The sequence below is a fragment of the Chlorocebus sabaeus genome, chromosome 3, assembly GCF_047675955.1.
Source record: "Chlorocebus sabaeus isolate Y175 chromosome 3, mChlSab1.0.hap1, whole genome shotgun sequence".
Classification (NCBI taxonomy): domain Eukaryota; kingdom Metazoa; phylum Chordata; class Mammalia; order Primates; family Cercopithecidae; genus Chlorocebus; species Chlorocebus sabaeus.
Genome location: NC_132906.1, coordinates 23,282,834 through 23,304,194, shown reverse-complemented (window position 1 = coordinate 23,304,194; position 21,361 = coordinate 23,282,834). Strand labels below are relative to the sequence as shown.

General features: G+C 37.9%; 1 protein-coding gene across 1 annotated transcript in view; it reads left to right on the top strand.

Annotated features, from left to right (window-relative positions):
• The window catches only part of NUFIP1 (nuclear FMR1 interacting protein 1), a 52,842-nt gene that overhangs the window by 19,948 nt on the left and 11,533 nt on the right, over positions 1–21,361 (top strand). Inside the window, exons 6-7 of the mRNA XM_007960317.3 lie at positions 5,090–5,182; positions 14,991–15,184. Coding sequence (XP_007958508.2) covers positions 5,090–5,182; positions 14,991–15,184 — 287 coding nt within the window. The remainder of the gene's footprint in view (positions 1–5,089; positions 5,183–14,990; positions 15,185–21,361) is intronic.

Here is a 21,361-nt window from a genome sequence, read left to right as displayed (position 1 = left end):
GTCTTTCTGCGAGAGCCACATTCTTTCTGATGAAGCCACTATATTCTTTGACATGCAGGAAAAATAAGGTCTTTATGTAACTGCTGTGTTAGGAAAAGCTTGTGAAAGAGTTCACAGAGTAAGAATTTTAAAGCCTAAAGAAAACTGTGAAGGTTTGCTTGGCATGTGGCTTCTTTATCTTTAACAAAAGTACATCTTTGTCTTTATTTCTTCATCTCTGTATTTTTCAGGTTAGTCAGACTCAGAGGTATCTAGTGTATTTAATTTGGTAACTTTTAAGGCTTTCCACTAATAATCTGCTTTCCCCTATCTCCCCAAAAAAGCTACCAAAAAAAGTGATTCTTTCTTAATTCCTGACCTGTGCGGTACCAGTGCTGTATGATTTGGCTTTAGGGAAAATGAGTAGTAGAGGTTTGTTTCCAAAACCTTGCTTTTATTGTAGAAACAGTGGAACATTTTTCACAGCAGACTGGGAGTCCACTAGGTGGAGTAGTTTTACAATTTATTTCAAGGCTTACCATGACTCTGAGGAAATCCTTTTGTTTCCCTGGTTCATGCAGAATTCCAACACAGGAGATCTGCTCCTAAAGAATGCTACATCTTTTTGATGTTCAGAAAGAAAGAAAAGTACAGTAGTGTAGCTTGTGTGGAAGCAGTTGTGGTTCAATGAGAGTGGGAAGAGTAACTATATTTTATAGAACAGGCAGATGGGAAAAGCCAATAAATGGGTCGTGATTTGAGCATAGGAAAAAATTGGAGAGAATAATGTAACCAGAATGATCTGTGCTAAGATAATGGTTAGCACGGTTTGCCCATGTGTTGGTTCTGTAGTGCTTAAAGATTGTCACTGGAGGCATAAGGTATAGGCAATGGGGAAGGTGAAGAAGAGGTAAAAAATGAAAGAGAGAGAAGAGAGGAAGGAAAAAAGCATAGTTTCAGGGCCATTTCCTCTTAGTGAACTGGGGAAAGATAGACGTATAGGGAGAAACTGATTTTAGTAGATAAAAATATAGAGAAACCAACTGTGAAAATTTCTGTTGTCATGGTCTTTATAACTTTATGTTATCCATTCTCTAACAGGAGATATTGGACTAAGCTTTACATGTATGTAACTGCAATGTAAGACATAATTTATGTTTTTTTCAATAGTCTTTGGATTTGTTATTTCTTGTACTTTAGGAACCTTGAACTCCTTCATCAGAGCTTTTTTTTCCTTATTCATTTATCTCAGCTTCATGTTGGTGGAGTGTGGCTTCCTACTGTTGTTTATGTGTGTAACTAGGTCTTGTGTTTCTGATTTTTCTCTTTTGGGATAATTTGCTTTCTAGCAACCTTCTTCCCCCTAGTTTTAAATATCTGTATTCTATGTAAATAAGAATGTAATAAATTTTGGAAGAATGTATTTAATTTGGTAACTTTTAAGGCTTTCCACTAATAACCTGCTTTCCCCTACCTCCCCAAAAAAGCCACCAAAAAAAGTGATTCTTAATTCCTGACCTATGCAGTACCAATGCTGTATGATTTGGCTTTAGGGAAAATGATTTCAGCACCAAGAAAAATAAAATCTTACAACTTTTTAAAACTCTAATCTTACTTTTAGGAACATGATACTTAATTTTAGGAATACAAGTTTCCTTACCTTTAGGAACATGATACTTAACTTTAGGAAGATAAGTTTCTTTGCCTTTAGGAACATGATACTGCAGTCTGCCAGAAAGAGAAAATTCGCTGTTTTAGAAGGCTTCCATCAAAGGAGTTTCTACACATCACATCTTTGATGTTTCATTTAGCGAATTCTTTCTTATGTCTTACCTAAAATCCACTTGCAATAACACATTTAAATTCTTTACCATTGAAAAGCAGTTACTTAGCATCTGCTCTCTGGTACATGGTACACTGTAGTGCCAAATTTTATCATGTAACATATAGCCCAGCATGGTAAGAGTCTGCAATACTCTGCAAAAGTGTTGAAGAAACTTAAGTAATAAGAAGTAAATTTGAAAGTTGTGGAGGGTGTTGAGTAGCTGTGAGTTACATGTCTCGCCACTGTGAAGCCTGTGAAAGTCATCACTGTTTTTCTCATTTCTACTTCTGCATATTCTCTTCAGTTTGAGAACAACTGGACCATCCTCTCTGTAAAACTATTTTTATTGTCACTTCTCATCTTCTTTTAAAGGCTGCAAATAGTTCCTTTCATCTTTCTTTGGAGGTTTTATTTTTCATCCTATTAATCATCCTTGAGTCTCTTCTGAATCCCTTCCAAGTCTTTTTTTTTTTTTTTTCCTTGGCGTTCCTTTAGTTTGGAAGTACAGAACTGGAAACAGTACCCTGAGAGTATCTGACTGCTTTTGAGTATCCTGGAGGAAGATTTCACACTCATACAAGTGCCAGAGTCTATTTCATATAACCTTAGATTATGTTTGCTTTCTAAAAATGTAGTCATATATTGCTGACTGACTGTCAGATTTTTATCTCCTATGACCTTGATTGTTTCCTTTTATGTTTATTTATAGTTTGTACATTCATCATCTTTTTTTATTGAGTCTATTTTTCTTGACTGGATATATATTGCTTCACACTGTCCTCATTGAAATTCATTGCATTTTTTTCTGATTACTAAACTACTTACCCAATGTCATTTCCATTCCTGTCTTTCAGTATGCCCCACCCATAGGCTTTATATATTGTCTGTGCTATTCAAGTCAGTAATGAAATTATTAAAAATAGGAAGAAAGTAGAGAAGTGTCCTAGAAGCAATGGCAGAAAACATTTGTTGATGTTTCTCAAAACTTACTCTGATCAGCAGCCAGACTGAGTAGTAGAGAGCTGTTCCCCTCCTTCTGTGTTTTTGATACTCCTGGAATCTATTGCCCTCACCCTGAAAGTTTGTTGTCTGCATCTCCACACAGCTGTGTAGAGAAACAAAGCAATTAATCTTGCACACTTCTGTCAGATTTCATCTTAATCACTGCCTTGTACATATCTCTCCCTGTTCATAACTTTCTGTGGCTCTCCATCACCTGCTGAATTAAATATAAACTTTCTAGTTTGGTATTCAAGGCATATTTTGGCCTGAGTCTTCCTTTCCAGTCTGATTGCCTATAACTGTTTCCTACCATATTAATTACTTGTCATTCTCCAGATATCTCTTTTTTTTTTTTTTTTTGAGACACAGTCTCGCTCTGTCGCCCAGGCTGGAGTGCAGTGGCCGGATCTCAGCTCACTGCAAGCTCCGCCTCCCGGGTTCACGCCATTCTCCTGCCTCAGCCTCCCGAGTAGCTGGGACTACAGGCGCCCGCCACCACGCCCGGCTAGTTTTTTGTATTTTTTAATAGAGACGGGGTTTCACCGTGTTAGCCAGGATGGTCTCGATCTCCTGACCTCGTGATCCGCCCGTCTTGGCCTCCCAAAGTGCAGGGATTACAGGCTTGAGCCACCGCGCCCGGCCGTTCCAGATATCTCTTTCACTTTTTTTGTTTTTGCTTTTTTTGAGACAGAATCTTGCTCTGTCACCCAGGCTGGAGTGCAGTAGCGTGATCTCAGCTCACTGCAACCTCCGCCTCCTGGGTTCAACAATTCTCTTGTCTCAGCCTCCTGAGTAGCTGGGATTATAGGCATCTGCCACCATGCCCAGCTAATTTTTTGTATTTTTAGTAGGGATGGGGTTTCACCATGTTGGCGAGGCTGGTCTCGAACTCCTGACCTCAAGTGACCCACCCACCTCGGCCTCCCAAAGTGCTGGGATTATAGGCATGAGCCACCACGCCCAGCCTCTTTCACTTTCTGAAGTCTTGGTTTGTTTGCATTGTTTGGCCTGTTTAGCACACTCTCATTTCTGTTACCATTTAAGACCAATTTCTTTCATTTCTTTTCTTTATGGATTTTTCCAATTAGATATAGTCTTTCCGTTCCACACCATCCCCTGCACAAATCTTTATACCCTTTGGGGTACTTTTGTCTTATGTTATCGCTATTTGTGTGTTTTTCTTATTCTCCTGGTAGACTGTATAGTTTTTATTTTATCTATTTATTTATTTATTTAATGGGAGGGAGTCTTGCTCTGTCACCCAGGCTGGAGTGCAGTGGCACGATCTCTGCTCACTGCAACCTCCACCTCCTGGGTTCAAGCGATTCTCCTGCCTCAGCCTCGCAAGTAGCTGGGATTACAGGCGCCTGTCACCACACCTGGCTAATTTTTGTATTTTAGTAGGGATGGTGTTTCACTATGTAGGTCAAGCTGGTCTCAAACTCCTGACCTCAAATGATCCGCCCACCTCAGCCTCCCAAAATGCTGGGATTACAGGCGTGAGCTACCATGCCTGGCCTGTATATTTTTTGAGAACTGTCTCTTCCTCATCTTGGTAATTTCGATATACCTAGCATGTATTTGCATAAGAAATTGAATAGACTTGGCCAGGTGTGGTGGCTCATGCCTGTAATCCCAGCATTTGGGGAGGCTGAGGTGGGTGGATCACCTGAGGTCACGAGTTCAAGACCAGCCTGGCCAACGTGGTGAGACCCTGTCTTTACAAAAAAATACAAAAATTAGCTGGGCGTGATGGCAGGTGACTGTAATCCCAGCTTCTTGGAAGGCTGAGGCAAGAGAATTGCTTGAACCCGGGAGGCTGAGGTTGCAGTGAGCTGAGATTGTGCCATTGCACTCCAACCTGGGTGACAGAGTGAGATTCTGACTCAAAAATAAATAAATAAATAAGAAAGAAATAAAAGGTAGTTACTAGAATAAATTGAATAGACTTAAACTTTTTTTAAAGCAGTATTTATAGGTACATGCCATATAAATGAATTAGATCAGTTTGAGCACATTGTATATTTGATTTAAATTCCGGTGTACCCTTCTTATCTAGTTGCAGACTGCTAGCAAAGTTTGTGGATCAGCAGCTGGTCCACACTTTGAGTAACATTGTTATAAGTACTTTTTTCCCTCTTAAAAAATTGTAGAAGCAGTTAAAGGTTTATAATTTGCTGTGTTAGCTGTTAAACAAAATTGCTAAATTCAGCAATTGCTTGATTGCTTATTTAAAGTTGTACTGTAAAAGCCATATTATAATGAACTTTTATTATTTTCTAGAAACTATCCGACTCTGGCCAATATTGAAAGAAAGAAGAAGTTAAAACTTGAAAAGGAAAAGAGAGGAGCAGTATTGACAACAACACAGTATGGGTAAGTTCCTCATGCTTATGAATAATGAAAAGGAGCACAAATCAAAATCTTAAAATCCTTATGTACTCAGTTCTGAAATCTTTGCTTTTATAACTTATTTACTTAAAAAAGATCAATTTATCTTTTTTTTAACACCAACCTGATAGCACAAATAGTTATATCTTAAAATAAGGATTACCCTATATTCATATGGTTTTCAAAGGATAGATAATTAATAAGACCTTTCAATCTTTGTCTCCCAGCTAATTAGTTTCCTCCCAGAGGCGATCCATTTTATCCTTCCAGAGATACCTGATGTCTATACAGCAGGTAGATGATAGATACAGTCTTTCCCCTCCTTTTTTTGATACTATATTTGCTTTGTTAGCCATGCAGTATACTTAGAGATTGTCCCACATTAATGTGTAACAAACCTCATTGTTTAAGGATGTGGCTGGGCACAGTGGCTCACACCTGCAGTCCCAGAACTTTGGGAGGCTAAGGAGGGAGGATCACTTGAGCCCAGGAGTTCAAGACCAGCCTGGGTAACATAGCAAGACCTCGTCTCTACAAAAATAAAAACAGAAAAATTAGCTGGGCATAGTGGCATGTGCCTGTAGTTCCGGCTAGTTGGGAGGCTGAGGCAGGAGGATCGCTTGAGCCCAGAGGTTGGAGATGGGTGCTGCTGCACTCCAGCCGGAATGACAGATCAAGACCCTGTCTCTTTTAAAAACAAAACAAAACAAAAACAAAAACAGGATGTGTAGGAAGCTTAAGGATGTCCCACAGTGTCGTTTTTTTAAAAATTAGCTTCTTGTTGATGGACATTTAAGTTCTTACCAACCTTTTGTTAATAAAAAATGTTTTCATATTGCCCTTATACATAACAATATTTTACATATGAGTATTTCTGAAGATACATTACTAGAAATTGATTTGCTGAGTCAAAGAGTTATGTGTATCTGTAATATTCACATATACTACCGAATATCTGTTATGGAGCTGGACCAGTTTACTCTCCCACCAGCAATGTATGAGCTATTTTCCCCCCCTAACTCCCTCACTTTCATAGAAGTTTTAAGAATTTTTTCCATTTCATTTTTTATTGAAGTACATTATAATATATGAAAAATATAGAAATCTTAAATGCGCTTGAGGAATTTTTATACACATATACACATACACCCCTCCCATCCCATACATCCATGTAACCTCCACACAGGTGAATGTACGTAACTTCTTCACCTCATGAAGCTCTCTTAAGCCCTCCGCTGTTCAATGCTTCACCACAAAGGTAACCCCTTTTCTGATTTCTGTCATCATAGATTATGTTACCTGTTCTGGGAACTGTAGATAAATGGAATTATATCGTATGTATTCTTGGGTGTATGAGTTCTATGGCCCAAAATTATTTTGTGAGATTTATCCATGTTGTGTATAGTTGTAAAATGTTTTGTTTTTATTGCTGTATAGAACTTAATTGTGAGAATATATATGTATTCTACTGTTAATGGACATTTGGGTTATATGGGCTAATATAAATAAAGCTACTTTGAACATTCTTTTACCTGTCTTGTTTACATAGGGCTCATTTTCATTGGTCATATAAATATGCTAGGTCATAGGGTATCCATATGTTTAGCTTTAATAGATATGGCCAGTTTTCCAAAGTAGTCGAACCAGTTTAACACTTCTACTAAATGCATCTTATTGCTCTGTGTCCTGGTCAGTGCTTGGTAAGTTACACCTTTTCCTCTTGTCGTAACATTTTCCTCCTGTCTTATGGTGTTAATCCCTTTTCATACGCTTATTGACTATTTGAATATTCTCTTGTGCAGTACCAGTTCAAGCCTTTGACCAGTTTTTAATTGGGGTTGCTTTTCTGATTTGTAAGAGTCAGGTACTCAGATACAAATCTTACTTTGGAGTATATGTATTGCAGATACATCTCACAATATGTGGCTTGTCTTTTTATTGTCTTAATGGATATCCTTTTTCCTTTTTTTATACAACAATAACTGTTCATTGCTCAGATATTTGGGATCAGCTAGGAGTCAGGCATATCTGCTGATCTTGACAAGGCTCCATTAAAGCCGAGGATTGGTCAGTGATAGTGAGGATAGCTATGTAGTTACTATTTTTAGGGCTCTTCCTTCTTTTGTGTAGTTCCATCTTTCCATCTGATGTCATTTTTCCTCTGTCTGAAGGACTTCCTTTAATATTTCTTGTAGTGAGAATTTGCTGGGAATTACTTGTTTCAGCTTTGTGTGTCTGAAAAAGTATTTTGCCTTTTTGAAAGATACTTCTGCAGGATATGTAATCAGTTAACAGTTTTTCAAATGTATAGTACTCTAAAGATGTTATTCCATTGTCTTCTCATTATCATTGTTTTCAATGAGAAATCTGTTGTCATTATTATCTTTTTTATCTATATCAATTTATCTCTGGCTTCTTTTAAGGTTTTTCTGTTTATCACCAGTTTTGAGCAATTTATGATGTGTCTCGGTATAGTTTTCTTTATGTTTCTTGTGCTTGGCATTTGTTGAACTTCTTGGATTATAATTTTTATCAGATTTGGAAAAATGTTGGCCATTATTTCTGCAAATGTTTTTTCTCTACCTTCCTCTCCCTTTCAGACTCCAGTTACATGTATAATAGGCTGTTTAAAGTTGTCCTATCGCTTACTGATGCTCTTTTCATTTTTTAAAACTTTTTTTCCTCTGTGTCTCATTTTAGATCATTTCTATTGCTATGCCTTCATGTTCATTAATCTTTCTTATGCAGTGTCTAATCTTTCATTAGTCTCATGTGTATGTATATTTTGTCTCAATGTAATTTTGCATGTCTCAGACATTGTAGTTTTTATTCTTAGACGTTTGATTTGGGCTGGGCATGGTAGCTCATGCCTGTAATCCTAGTGCTTTGGGGGGCCAACGTGGGAGGAGTGCTTGAGCCCAGGAGTTCAAGACCAGCCTGGGCAACATAGCAAGACTTTCTCTATACAAGAAAATTTAAAAGTTAGCTGAGCATGGTGGTACACACCTGTAGTCCCAGCTTCTCGAGAGGCTGAGGCAGGAGGTCACTTGAGCCCAGGAATTTAAGGCTACTGTGGTCTGTGATTGTGCCACTGCCCTCCAGCCTGATTGACAGAATGAATCTCTGTCTTGTTAAAAAAAAAAAAAGGTTGGTTTGGTTCTTTTATATCTCTACTTAACTTTTTAAATATAAAGAATACAGTTATAGTAACTTTTAATTTCTCCCTGCTAATTTTAATGTTTGTGTTGTTTCTGGATCACCTTTTAATTGATATTTCTCTTTATTTTGTGTTATATTTTCCTGCTTTGTTGCATGCGTGGTAATTTTTTTTCTTTTTTTGAGATGGAGTCTCGCTCTGTCCCCAGGCTGGAGTGCAGTGGCGTGATCTTGGCTCACTGCAACCTCTGACTCCTGGGTTCAAGTGATTCTCCTGCCTCAGCCTCCCGAGTAGCTGGGACTACAGGCATGCGCCATCATGCCCAGCTAATTTTTTTATTTTTAGCGGAGACAGGGTTTCACCATGTTGGCCAGGATGGTCTCAATCTCTTGACCTCGTGATCTGCCCACCTTTGCCACCTAAAGTGCTGGGATTACAGGTGTGAGCCACTGCTCCTGGCCCCATGCCTGGTAATTTTTTATTGGATACTTGACACTGGAAATTTTACATTATTGGGTGCTGTATTAGTCGATTTTCACCCTGCTGATAAAGAATACCTGAGACTGGGCAATTTACAAAAGAAAGAGGTTTAACTGGACTTACAGTTCCACGTGGCTGGGGAAGCCTCACAATTGTGGAGGAAGGCAAGGAGGGGCAAGTCACATTTTCTGTGAATGGCAGCAGGCAGAGAGAGGAGAGCTTGTGCAGGGAAACTCCGCTTTTTAAAACCATCAGACCTCATGAGACTCATTCACTCACTATCACAAGAACAGCACAGAAAAGACCCACCCCCATATTTCAATCACCTCCCACCGGGTTCCTCCCATGACATGTGGGATTGTGGGAGTTACAATTCAAGATGAGATTTGGGTGGGGACACAACCAAACCACATTAGGTGCTGTATATTTTTGTTGTTTCTATAAATGTTCTTGAACTTTTTTCTGGGAACACAACTGCGTTACTTAGAAACAGTTTGATCCTTCTGGGTCTTGCTTTTAAGATTTGGTAGACGAAACCAGAGCAGTGTGTAGTCTGAACCTAACTACTCACTACTGATGTAAGATCTTACTGGGTATCTTACCCCATGCCCTACGAAATATGAGGTACAAACAGGACCTAGTATATGACTCCGAGTGAAGATGAGGTGCTGATAACTCTGATGCTTTTGGATGGTTTTTTTCCCCCAACTTTGGGTAGTTTCCTGACAAATACATGCTGATCATTCTTCTGCTAAATAGTCCAGGGTAAATCCTCTGCAAATCTCTAGAGTTCTCTCTCTCTCTGTAGTTTTCTCCTCTCAGGTACATCCTGCAAGCTCTAGATGTCTTGCTCTCTCTGGTGTCTCAACTCTAGTTCCTCACCTGAGGGATTCTACCAGGTCCCATCTGGATTCTTCTCTGCAGTCTGGAAACGCTTAAGGCTGTAAGCAAGGGCAGTTGCAGCGTTCACTATTCGTTTATTTTCCGTCTTTCAGGGATCACTGCTCTTATTGCTTGATGTCCTATGTCATAGAGACTGTTGTTTCTTCATTTTGGCTAATTTTTTTGGTTATTTCAGGTAGGAGGATAAATTCAGTCCCTGTTACTTTATTTTGGCCAGAAACAGAAGTTCTTAATGGTGTCTTTTATAAATAAAAGTTGCAATTTTCATGAAGTCTGATTTATTCATCTTTTATTTTTATGGTCAGTGCTGTGTGTATTCTGCCTTAAAAAATATTTGCTTACTTGGAGATCATAAAGCTATTTCTTTATGTTTTCTTTTAGAAGATTTATTGCTTTGCCATTCTGGTATATGTCTAGAATTAATTATTGTACATAGTGTAGGGGTTAAGGACCTTTAAAATTTTTTCACGTATGAATTACAGTTGATCCAGCACTAATTGTTATACCATGCAGACCCCAACCAAAAGTAACCTGGTACAACAATATTAATATCAGACCAAATAGATGTTAAAGCAAGATATGTTATTAGGGATAAATAGGAATATTTTGTAATGTTAAAAGAGTCAGTGCAACAACAAGAAGACATACCAATTCTAAATCTGTATGTGTCTAGTAATATAGCTTTAAAATATGTAAAGTGAAAATTTTGAAACAAGCACAACTCTTGAGCAGAGAGACAAAAATCCTATACAAAATGTTAGCAAATTAAATCTGGCAGTATGTAAAAAGGATAAACATCATGACTAAATGGGACCAGGAGCATTCCAGGAGCATGTTTATTTATCACATTAACACAGTGAAGGAGGAAAATGCTATTAACTTAATGAGTAGGGAAAACAGTTTGATAAAATGTACCACCTGTTCATAAAAAAAGACATATCAGCAAACTAGTAATAGAAAATAATTTCTTTAATCTAATAAAGGATATCTATCAATACTCTATAGCTATATCATACTTAATGGTGCAGTAGTGATCACTCCCCCACCTCCCCTGAGATTAGAAGCAAGATAAGGATATCCAGTGTTACCACTTTTATAAATGAATTTAGCAAGGTTGCCAAATACATGTAAAATCAATATTTTAAAAATCAACTCTATTTCTATAAAGTAGCAACAAACAATTAAAAAGTGAAAATTTAAAAGATACCATTTAGAATAGTATCAAATGCCTAGGAATAAACCTAACAAAAGATCTGCAAGACTCTACGCTCAAAACTGCAAAATATTGCTCAGAAAAATTCAAGGCCTGCATAAATGGAGCAATATACAATATACATGGACTGGAAAACAGTATAATTATCTTAATTCTCCCCCAAATCTAATTGATTACAGTCAAAATTCCAGCAAGTTTTTATTTTTATTTTATTTATTTATTTATTTATTTATTTAGGTGGAGGAGGGATGGGGGAGATTGATAAGCTTTAAAATTACAGTGTGTCACTTAATGACAGGGATACATTCTGAGAAACGGGTTAGGCAATTTTGTTGTTATGAACATCATAGAGTATACTTACACAAACTTAGATAATACAGCCTACTACATACCTAGGCTGTGCAGTAAAGCCTATTGCTCTTAGGCTACATCCCCATACCATGTGTTACTGTATCCAGTTGTAACACAATGCTAAGTATTTGTGTATCTAAATATAGAAGAGTTTCAGTAAAAATACACCATTAAAAGTAAAAAATGATATACCTGAATGGGACACTTACCATGAATAGAACTTGCAGGACTGGAAGTTGCCCTGGGTGGGTGAGTCAGTGAGTGAGTGGTGAGTGAATGTGAAGGCCCAGGACATTACTATACACTAAGACATTACAAACATTGTACACATAGGCTACACTAAATTGTTTTGTAAAAGTGATTTTTTACTTTATGATGATATGACATTACTGGGAATTATTTAGCTCTGCTATAATCTTATAGGACTGCTGTCATATATGTGGTCCATTGTTGATCAAAATGTCATTATGTGGCACATGATTGCATATGAAAATACAAAGGATCTAGAACAACAACTAAGAAAGCTAGAGTAATGAAGATAGTGTCTTGTTGTCCAAGGATAAATAGAGCAGAATAGAGCCCACAAACAGATCCACTGAGAATCAATCACCTAACTTACGATAAATCTGGCAGTATAATGCAGTGCCGAAAGGATCGTGTTTTCAACAACCTATTCCTTTTAAACTTTTTGTGTCTCTATATTTAAAGTGTATCTCCTATATATTATATAATTTTGTCTTCTTAGTGATCCAAACTGAAAATCTTTGCCTTTTAACTAGTGCTTAGTTCATTTACATTTAATGTAATTCCTAATATAGTTGGGTTTTTAATTTGTTCTTTGTTCCTTTCTTGCCTTCTTTTGGATGGAATCTTTTTTTATTCCTTAATCTCTCCATTTTATGTACATCTACATTTTTATTTACATTATACCTTTTATAACTATTTTTAGATGGTTGATTAAATAAACTTTTCCTTTCAAATGATTGTCAAGTGGTATAACAGAACTACTCCCTCAAAGGTGAAATAGAGTACAAATAACAGATACACTGCTTTCTCAGTTAAGTCTTATAAATGTCATTAGTGAAGGATCTTTTTAACTCATTACTTATTAGTGAATACCTTAATGATGATCATTCAAGCTAGCTGTGGTCAGATGCTATAAGAGAAAAGATACAGGGAAGGCATCTGTGAATGGGAGCTCAAGGAAAGTGGCATCTCTTCATTATCCTTATGGGGCCAGTGGGCCAGAGGCAGAAACTAGACCTGTTTTCTTTGCACTGACACTGTTAGGTTCTTAGCCTGACATCTGTGGATGGACGCTGGAGATTGGTCCATGGCGTTCTGCAAAATTTGAATTATACCTATATATTAATTTTTATAATGAGATTCTCCCAGGGTTATTATGACCCTAAAGGGATTAATAATCTCTGGGTTGCAGATTTGCAGATACATAAATTAAACATGTTGGTTTAACAAATTATTTCAAAAATGTTATGATAGTAAACTATCATTAGGCTTAATGTGTTATCTTGCTCTAACTGTGAAGTACTGTATATTAATTCTATGTCCCTATGATTCCCATTCTGTTTAAAGGAATAAACAGGCTTAGGCATACAAATATTTGTGCAGCAGACACAGCCTATAAGTGACAAAATTGAGATTTAGATGCAGATTTCTAATTAATCTGTTTATTGCATCCTCCATTATTAATGAAAAATGGGCCGGGCGCGGTGGCTCAAGCCTGTAATCCCAGCACTTTGGGAGGCCGAGGCGGGCGGATCACGAGGTCAGGAGATCGAGACCATCCTGGCTAACACGGTGAAACCCCGTCTCTACTAAAAATACAAAAAACTAGCCGGGCGAGGTGGCAGGCGCCTGTAGTCCCAGCTACTCCGGAGGCTGAGGCAGGAGAATGGCATAAACCCGGGAGGCGAAGCTTGCAGTGAGCTGAGATCCGGCCACTGCAGTCCAGCCTGGGCTACAGAGCAAGACTCCGTCTCAAAAAAAAAAAAAAAAAAAAAAAAAAAAAAAAGAAAAATGAATTTTGCCCAATAAATGACAAACTGTCAGAAACCTATCTTTGTGAAAACTCAGTTCCACCAAAGAATACCTTATGTTATTGTCTACTACAAAGGAACCTTTTTTTAACTGTCTTTCCCGCCCCTGCACACACACACATAGTTTAAGTTAGAAGATGCTCACATAAATACTTGCTTTCTTTTTCTTTTCTTTTTTTTCTGGAGACAGTCTTGCTTTGCTCATGCTGGAGTACAGTGGCACAATCTCGGCTCACTGTGACTTCCACGTCCCAAGTTTAAGCAATTCTCATGCCTTAGCCTCCCGAGGAGCTGGGACTGCAGGCGCCTGCTACCACGCCCAGCTTATTTTTTATTTTAGTAGAGACAAGGTTGCCCAGGGTAATTTCGAACTCCTGAGCTCAAGTGATCCGCCCACCTTGGCCTCCTAGAGTGCTGAAATTACAGGCGTGAGCCACCGCACCCGGCCAATACTTGCTTGCTTTCTGAAAGTAGTTGTGGCTGTTGAGAGGGCACTTGATTTGAGCTGGCTGTGAAATTGCAATAGCTTATGTGTTGTGATAGGCCTATAAAGTAGAAAAAATAGTACCTGTCTTACCTATTTCAGAGGGTTCATGAAGGTCAAACAAGGCATATTTGTAAATGCTTCAGAAACTTTAACTCCTTAAAAATGAGTAGACAAGGCCGGTGTACTCATGCCTGTAATCCCAGCACTGTGGGAGGCCGAGGTGGGTGGATCACCTGAGGTCAGGAGTTCGAGACCATCCTGGCCAACACAGTGAAACCTTGTCTCTACAAAAATACAAAAATTAGCCAGGCTGATGGTAGGTGCCTGTAATCCCAGCTACTTGGGAGGTTGAGGCAGGAGAATCACTTGAAACTGGGAGGTGGAAGTTGCAGTGAGCCAGGATCATGCCATTGCACTCCAGCCTGGGCGACAGAGCAAGACTCCGTCTCAAAAGAAAATAAAATGAGTAGACAAGAGTGAACATACTTTATAAACTCTAAGAAACACTTTCAGCTGGGCGCGGTGGCTCACATCTGTAACCCCAGCACTTTGTGAGGCAGAGGTGGGCAGATCACGAGGTCAGAAGGTCGAGACCATCCTGGGCAACATGGTGAAACCTTGTCTCTACTAAAAATACAAAAATTAGCTGGGCGTGGTGGCATGTGCCTGTAATCCCAGCTACTTGGGAAGCTAAGACAAGAAAATCGCTTGAATGTGGGAGGTGGAGGTGGCAGTCAGCTGAGATAATGTCACTGCACTCCAGCCTGGCAATAGAGCGAGATACTGTTTCAAAAAAAAAAAAACACTTTCATGTACAATAGAAGAATTAAAACAATGCTGCCAGTTAAATTGGCCTTTAATGATGATACTATGCAGCCCAATTTCAGAAGGATAACAATATGGGTAGAAATTTGCAGTGTAGAATCAATAAGGTGTGGTATATTGTGGTTGCTGTCCTTCTAAAGTTCTATCATAGGCTTCCCTGTCTTTGGAAGTCACTGGAATTTATTTTGGTCTATTTAATGTACTAGGTTACAAGTGATCAATTTTACAACTAAGTTTCTTTTGTATTTAGTAGTCTTTTTCAAAATTTTCTTGGAAGGTCAGTGCCTTTTCTGTTAAAAATTGCAATTTTCTTACTCCAGAAAGATGAAGGGGATGTCCAGACATTCACAAATGGCAGAGATCAGAAGTCCTGGCAAGAATCACAAATGGAAAAATGACAATGCTAGACAGAGAGCAGTCACTGGATCAGGCAATCACTTGTGTAATTTGAAGCCAGAAGGTCCACCTGAGGCAAATGCAGATCCTCTTGGTGTTTTGATAAACAGTGATTCTGGTAAGCTGAACAGGAAAATAACATAAGTGTATAGACAGTGATGCTGAAGTTGATTATTCACAGCCTTGTTTGTGGAAAGTTTAATATCAAATGTGTAACAATGCAGAATGATGCTTTTGTTTTGTTTTTAATAGGAGCATCTTGTTTAAAACGTCATTTCAGAACATCTTTTCTGAGTCTTGGGTGGGTACATGGGGAAGGGAGGCTATAGGAGAAAGACTGTTGTTGCTGGATAATTTTCATTAGTATGATGTAATCTTAGAAATTTCTTAAGATTGTTTTGAATGTATTAATGCTGTACATTCAAGTTTGCTCAAATATGTGGATTTTCCCTTTACCTATAAAGCAGCAATTATAATGGAAGTCAGTATACTTTATGCTACTGAGCATGAGCATGATCTCTGGGCAAAAAGTACTAATTCATTATGTTTGATGAGTACTGTTCTTCTTCAGAGCATAGGTTATATTTATATATATTTGTCCTTGAATTTCCTTTAAAACGTATAGGGCAAGTTACCTTGCTTATTAGTTGAAAAATAAAAGCATTAAAATGCTGCTATCACATACAGATATCATTTAGCCTTTGAGACTCCATTTCTCTTCCTGAAAAATGAAATGTATATGTAAATATTTATACTACCTTTTCCTCCAGTAACATTGTGATGCTTTATCTAATTGCATATGCTTTGTACTGCAAAGGAATACCCAAAGATTATTAGTGAGTGAACTGACATTACTGACATTGTAGATTTGATTGTAGCCTGTTTAACTTGGATGATGTTGGCTTCTATGATAATCACATGGCAAGTTTTTGAACTTATGAATGGCAAGGAAAGAAAGGATAACTAATTCGCTGACTGAATTAAGATGGAAAAAGATGATTGCATAAGGGAACATTAGACTAAGTGGAAGATAAAATTTAGTAAAAACATTAATGATAAGTTAATATTAACTAACACTTATTGAATAAGGCACTTACTGAGTTCCATATGCTTTAGATAGATGAAGTCTTCTCATGACAACCTTTTACACATATACCATTATTGTTTCCATTTTAGAAATGAGGAACATAGAGACTACGTATGTTTATGCCGTTGAAAGTAATAGTAAAAAATGCAGTTACTTTTGCATCAGCCTAATAGTTTACCTGAGTCATTCTGCTCATTAGTGGCAGAATGAGAATTTGAACGTATGAGTCTCACTCCGCCAGTACACTGCACATCCTTTAAATATGAAGTCTGAATTTGTGTAAAAAAGTATTGTTTGAGTCTAGGGTAGTTGAGATGTGAGAGAGAGCAAGAAGAAGGCAGATGGTATTTTGAGCCAGTGCTGAGTTGACTCTTGGGCACTGATTTTGTGTTGTTGTTGTTTTCTTTCAAAAAATTTTAGAGAGAGATCACTTGCTTCTTCAGACTTGTAATGTGTGGCCTTGATGACAAAAGACCATCTGTACTCAAATATAAGCTTTTATGTCATTAAAACACTTAAAACACAAATGTGAAGACTACCATTATAATCAGTAAGTTACTAATTTGAAAATTATGTAATTCTTTTACTTTGTGCAATTTTCTAAATGAACACTTGAAGGACTAAGACTCTGATATTGGATAATCTTTGTTGTCTTCATTTTGTTAACTTAGCTTTGGTAGATGGTTAATACTGTTTTCCCTTTTTTTAAAAAAAAAAGTATTTCAGTATGTACTCATCTAGTAAAACACCAACTGGAAGACGTTTGTATCTTGCTTCTATTTAAGCTTGTCTTAGTCCTCAATAGATGCCTTAGACATGAGAAACAGTGGTAAATCCTCTCATCCTTATTGGTAGAAATAACTCAGTTGGATTCTGAGAAGCAGTTGAAAGAGAGATCTCAGGCCGGGCGTGGTGGCTCACGCCTGCAATCCCAGCACTTTGGGAAGCTGAGGCAAGTGGATCAGCTGAAGTCAGGAGTTCGAAGACCAGCCTGGCCAACATGATGAAACCCCATCTCTACTAAAAATACAAAAATCAGCCGGGCGTGATGGCACATGCTTGTAATCCCAGCTACTTGGGAGGCTGAGGCAGGAGAATCGCTTGAACCCACGAGGTGGAGGTTGCAGTGAGCTGAGATCACACCATTGCACTTTAGCCTGGGTGACAGAGCAAGACTCGGTCTCAAAAATAAAAAAAGAGAGATCTCAAATAATTTTGTTTTGGTTTAAATGTTGAAACCCTTACCTATAATGAGGGTCAAGGATGGGAACATGCCTGTTTCGAGTGTCAAAGATGAGAACATATATCTTGAATATAAAAATTACCCATATAAGCTACAAATTTATAATTTTGAATATTTAAAAATTTATTAATTTTTATAATATTGTATTATAACCAAGGAAATCACAATGCCAATGATCAAATTATGGTAGCTTAATTTTGTAGGAAAGCTGTCATTTAAATTCACCTTATCTTGTACCTGGGATTTCCTCTGGACTTTGATATTTTCCAAATCTGTTTTAGGCCAGGTGTATACTTCCTTGGCCTATTAGGAACCCCAGCGGGGAGCGGGGATAGGGAGGCGGGGAGCAGCGTGCAAGCATGGCTTCATCTGTATTTACAGCCATTCCCTATTGCCTGCCTTACTACCTGTGAGCTCCGCCTCCTGTCAGATGAATGGCAGCATTAGATTCTCATAGGGGCGTGAACCCTGTTGTGAACTGCACACGAGGGATTTAGGTTGTGTGCTCCTTATGAGAATCTAATGCCTGATTATCTGTCAGTGTCTCCCATCATCCCAACATGGGACCGTCTAGTTGCAGGAAAACAAGCTCAGGGCTCCCACTGATTCTACATTATGGTGCATTGTACAATTATTTTATTATATATTACAATGTAATAATAATAGAAATAAAGTGCACAGTAAATGTAACGTGCTGAATCATCCCGAAACCATCCGCAATCCACCATGCACCCTCTGTCCTTGGAAATATTGTCTTCCACAAAACTGGTCCCTGATGCCAGAAAGGCTGGGGACCGTTGTTTTAAGCCATAGGTTCTTTAACTTTTCACTGCAGGTATAGTTACAGACAATCCATCCGCCTGTTTTCATATGTCCTAAGTCAGGCTTGTCCAAACCATGGCCCACAGGCCGCATGCCCCCAAGGATGGCTTTGAATGCAGCCCAACAAAAATTTGTAAACTTCCTTAAAATATGAGATTCTTTTGTGTGATTTTTGTTTTTTTTAAGCTCATCAGCTGTTAGTGTATTTTATGTGTGGCCCAAGACAATTCTTCCAGTGTGGCCCAGGGAAGCCAAAAGATTGGACACCGCTGCCCTAAATATTCTCTACTCTCCAATATATGTTTTCCACTTGTTTGGAGGCAGCTTCTCTTACCTTGGGCCAGAACCAGCCAACCTTAAAATCTGGTTATTCAAGTTGTCAGTGGCAGGCCAGCGGCCAGCATTGTGATAACATGACCCACTGTTCTCATATGGCAGTTGACACTTTTTAGCACTAAGCTCACTTTAATAATAAAGTTCTCCCAATTGCTTCCATTTTTTGCCTTTTTCTGGTTCAGAACTTAATCCAGACATCAGCACTCACATTTTAAACAAGAGTCAAGTTCTAGAGGATTTTCAGAAGTTTCAGATCATGCTTAGAAAATCATTGCCTGGGCTTACCTTTTCTTTATTGTATTTGGTGCTATGTGTACTCTCAGTAATTGTGCAGCTACTTTGAATTGAGAATTGACGTTGTTTTGATGGGAAAGCCTTTTATTTAAAGGAGTTTCCCAATTTATCAGTTTTGAGTGTGGTTTATTGTCTGTCATTAGATTTCCTTACTAGCATATGTTTTATTTCCTTGTATTCATATTTTTTATTCTGTGTATTCTGCTGACTGGCCTAACTTAAGGATTGATTTTTCTTTGTTTGATTTGGTATCTCATTAGTTAGCATCCAGTTCATTTTGTTGCCATTGTTTAAATACATATGCAACAAGTTTATGGCTTTCCTGGCCTGTAGTTTTAAACAATAAGTCAGTTGTCTGAGCTAGAAAGAAAGCGGGTCAGTAAGGTGGCATTGAGCATCTATGACTGAAGTGCCTCAGTATCCACAAGACAAAGGCAATCCAACTTATTAGTCATTTGTTAAAATATAGCTGTTGTCATAGAACACTGGGACATAAGTCTAACTGCACACTCACATAACCTAGGTTGTTTTAAAGGTAGGCATTAAAATAAGAAAATAAGATGGCCCAGCACATCAGGCGTCATGGATAACCATTGTTAACTGCCTTCTTTGAGAGTTGGAGACTATAAAGCAAAGTCCCTATTTTTGAGGGTGACTTTTAAACATTTAAGCATTATTATTATTATTATTAAACATTTTAAACTTTTAAGCATTTTTTAAAGAATACTTAATTACAAATCTTGGGCTCGAGCATATTATTGTGCTTTGCTCCATAAAGACAATAGGAAATAGTGGGATGGGGTTGGTGGGCAGGGGGTACGGATAAGTAAGTAAAGAAATAAGTTACAGAAAGAAGCCAGATAGGAAGTTTTACAGCTGGTGTTTAGAGTGGACAAGACATTCAAAGGGCAATGTTATTTTGCTACTTTCCTTTTGGTGGGGATTTATAAGGTCCTGCGTTTGGCTTACCCAGCACTGTAATTCACTGTAATGCCGAGGATTTCAAAGGAGTCTCCCTGCCTTCCAGAAACTTATAGTCTAAGGATAATTTTTAAGATGATTGCATTAGACTATTTTTTGGGGATGGTGGGAACATGATGTGTATATATGAGAGAGAGAGGTGAGATTTACCCTAAGAACAGTGTCGCTAATGTTTTAATGGTAAGAGAAATTGAGCTCCTATTTTATAAAAATGCCGAAGTCTGGTTTTATCAGATCAATTGCTGCTATCTCTATACTAGTATTTTCAGTTTAGAAAGATGTTTTAGCAGCTTTTTAAAAATGAAGTTTCTTGAGTATTATTTTGTCAGCCAGTACAATGCCTTCAGCATAGTCTTTACAGATAGGTGCTAAAAATGCCTGCATTGGAGCTGCTAGGTAGATCCCAGGGACGGTTTTTTTTTTTTTTTTAAGATGAAAAGTCACTGTAGAAGATATTCTGATAGTGCCAAAAGGACAGTATTTTTCGAAGTGTTATTACATGTGGTTTGTCCCTTAAACGTTTAACTGAGTGGAGAAGAAAACATAGGGAAAGAGTTATTTTGTGAATTTGTAACTTACCCTTTGGGTAAGTCAAGTATAGTGAGCTTTGACACTCTTAGGAACAAGTCCACCTAGGTCTCTAATTGTGGTTTCCAAATGCTGTTCTCCAGGTAAACGAACCAGAGCCTCTTGGAGAAATGGCTAATTCTGGGGTTGGGACAGGGAAAATATAAACTGAACCTAGAGCATCTCATAGTGCCAGAAAGTAAGAAAATACTCAAAAAATGTGAAGGTGTGGGCATGTCAGAAGGATACTAGAAAGAGTTCTCAAGGGCCAAAGTTGGAACAATTGGTGCCGCAAAATAAATAATAATAAATTATAACCCTCAGAATAGAATAAATATCCATGAGTCTATACTGATATCAGTGCCTAAATAAATAAATAAATGTGGGGGAGGAGGGACAGATCTTTCTTACAAAAGAATTCTAATTATTAAATGTAGAAGAAATGAGAGAAATAGCAAGTCAGCATTAGAGCACCAATAATTGTTTTGGGCAAGATCCACTGATGAATGGTAAAATTAGTGGTGAAATGTTAAAATGAAACAATATTTGCTATAGCATCAAAATATCTCCCCCCAAAATATTTATTTATTAATTATTAATTACCGTGGTTTTAACATATGTCCAAAATTCTTTGATATTCCTTACTTGAGTTGAAACTTAATTCTTCTTCCCAGGAGTGTGAGCTAAACTTAGTAACTCATTTCAAAAAATATAATAATGAAAGAGAAAAATTGTAACTTTGTAGTAGAGAAAGCAGGCAGACCATCAAGCAGTCAAAGTCAACATTACCAGTAATAAGTCTTACTGATATCATGGACCTGGGATGTGATGAGAAGGGCACATCTCTGTGGTATCCCTCCCCAAAATCCATAGTCTCAGTCTAATCTTCAAAAATGTCAGACAGACCCAAACTGAGGGACATTCTAAAAATACCTGACAATAATCTTCAAAGTGTCAAGTTTGTA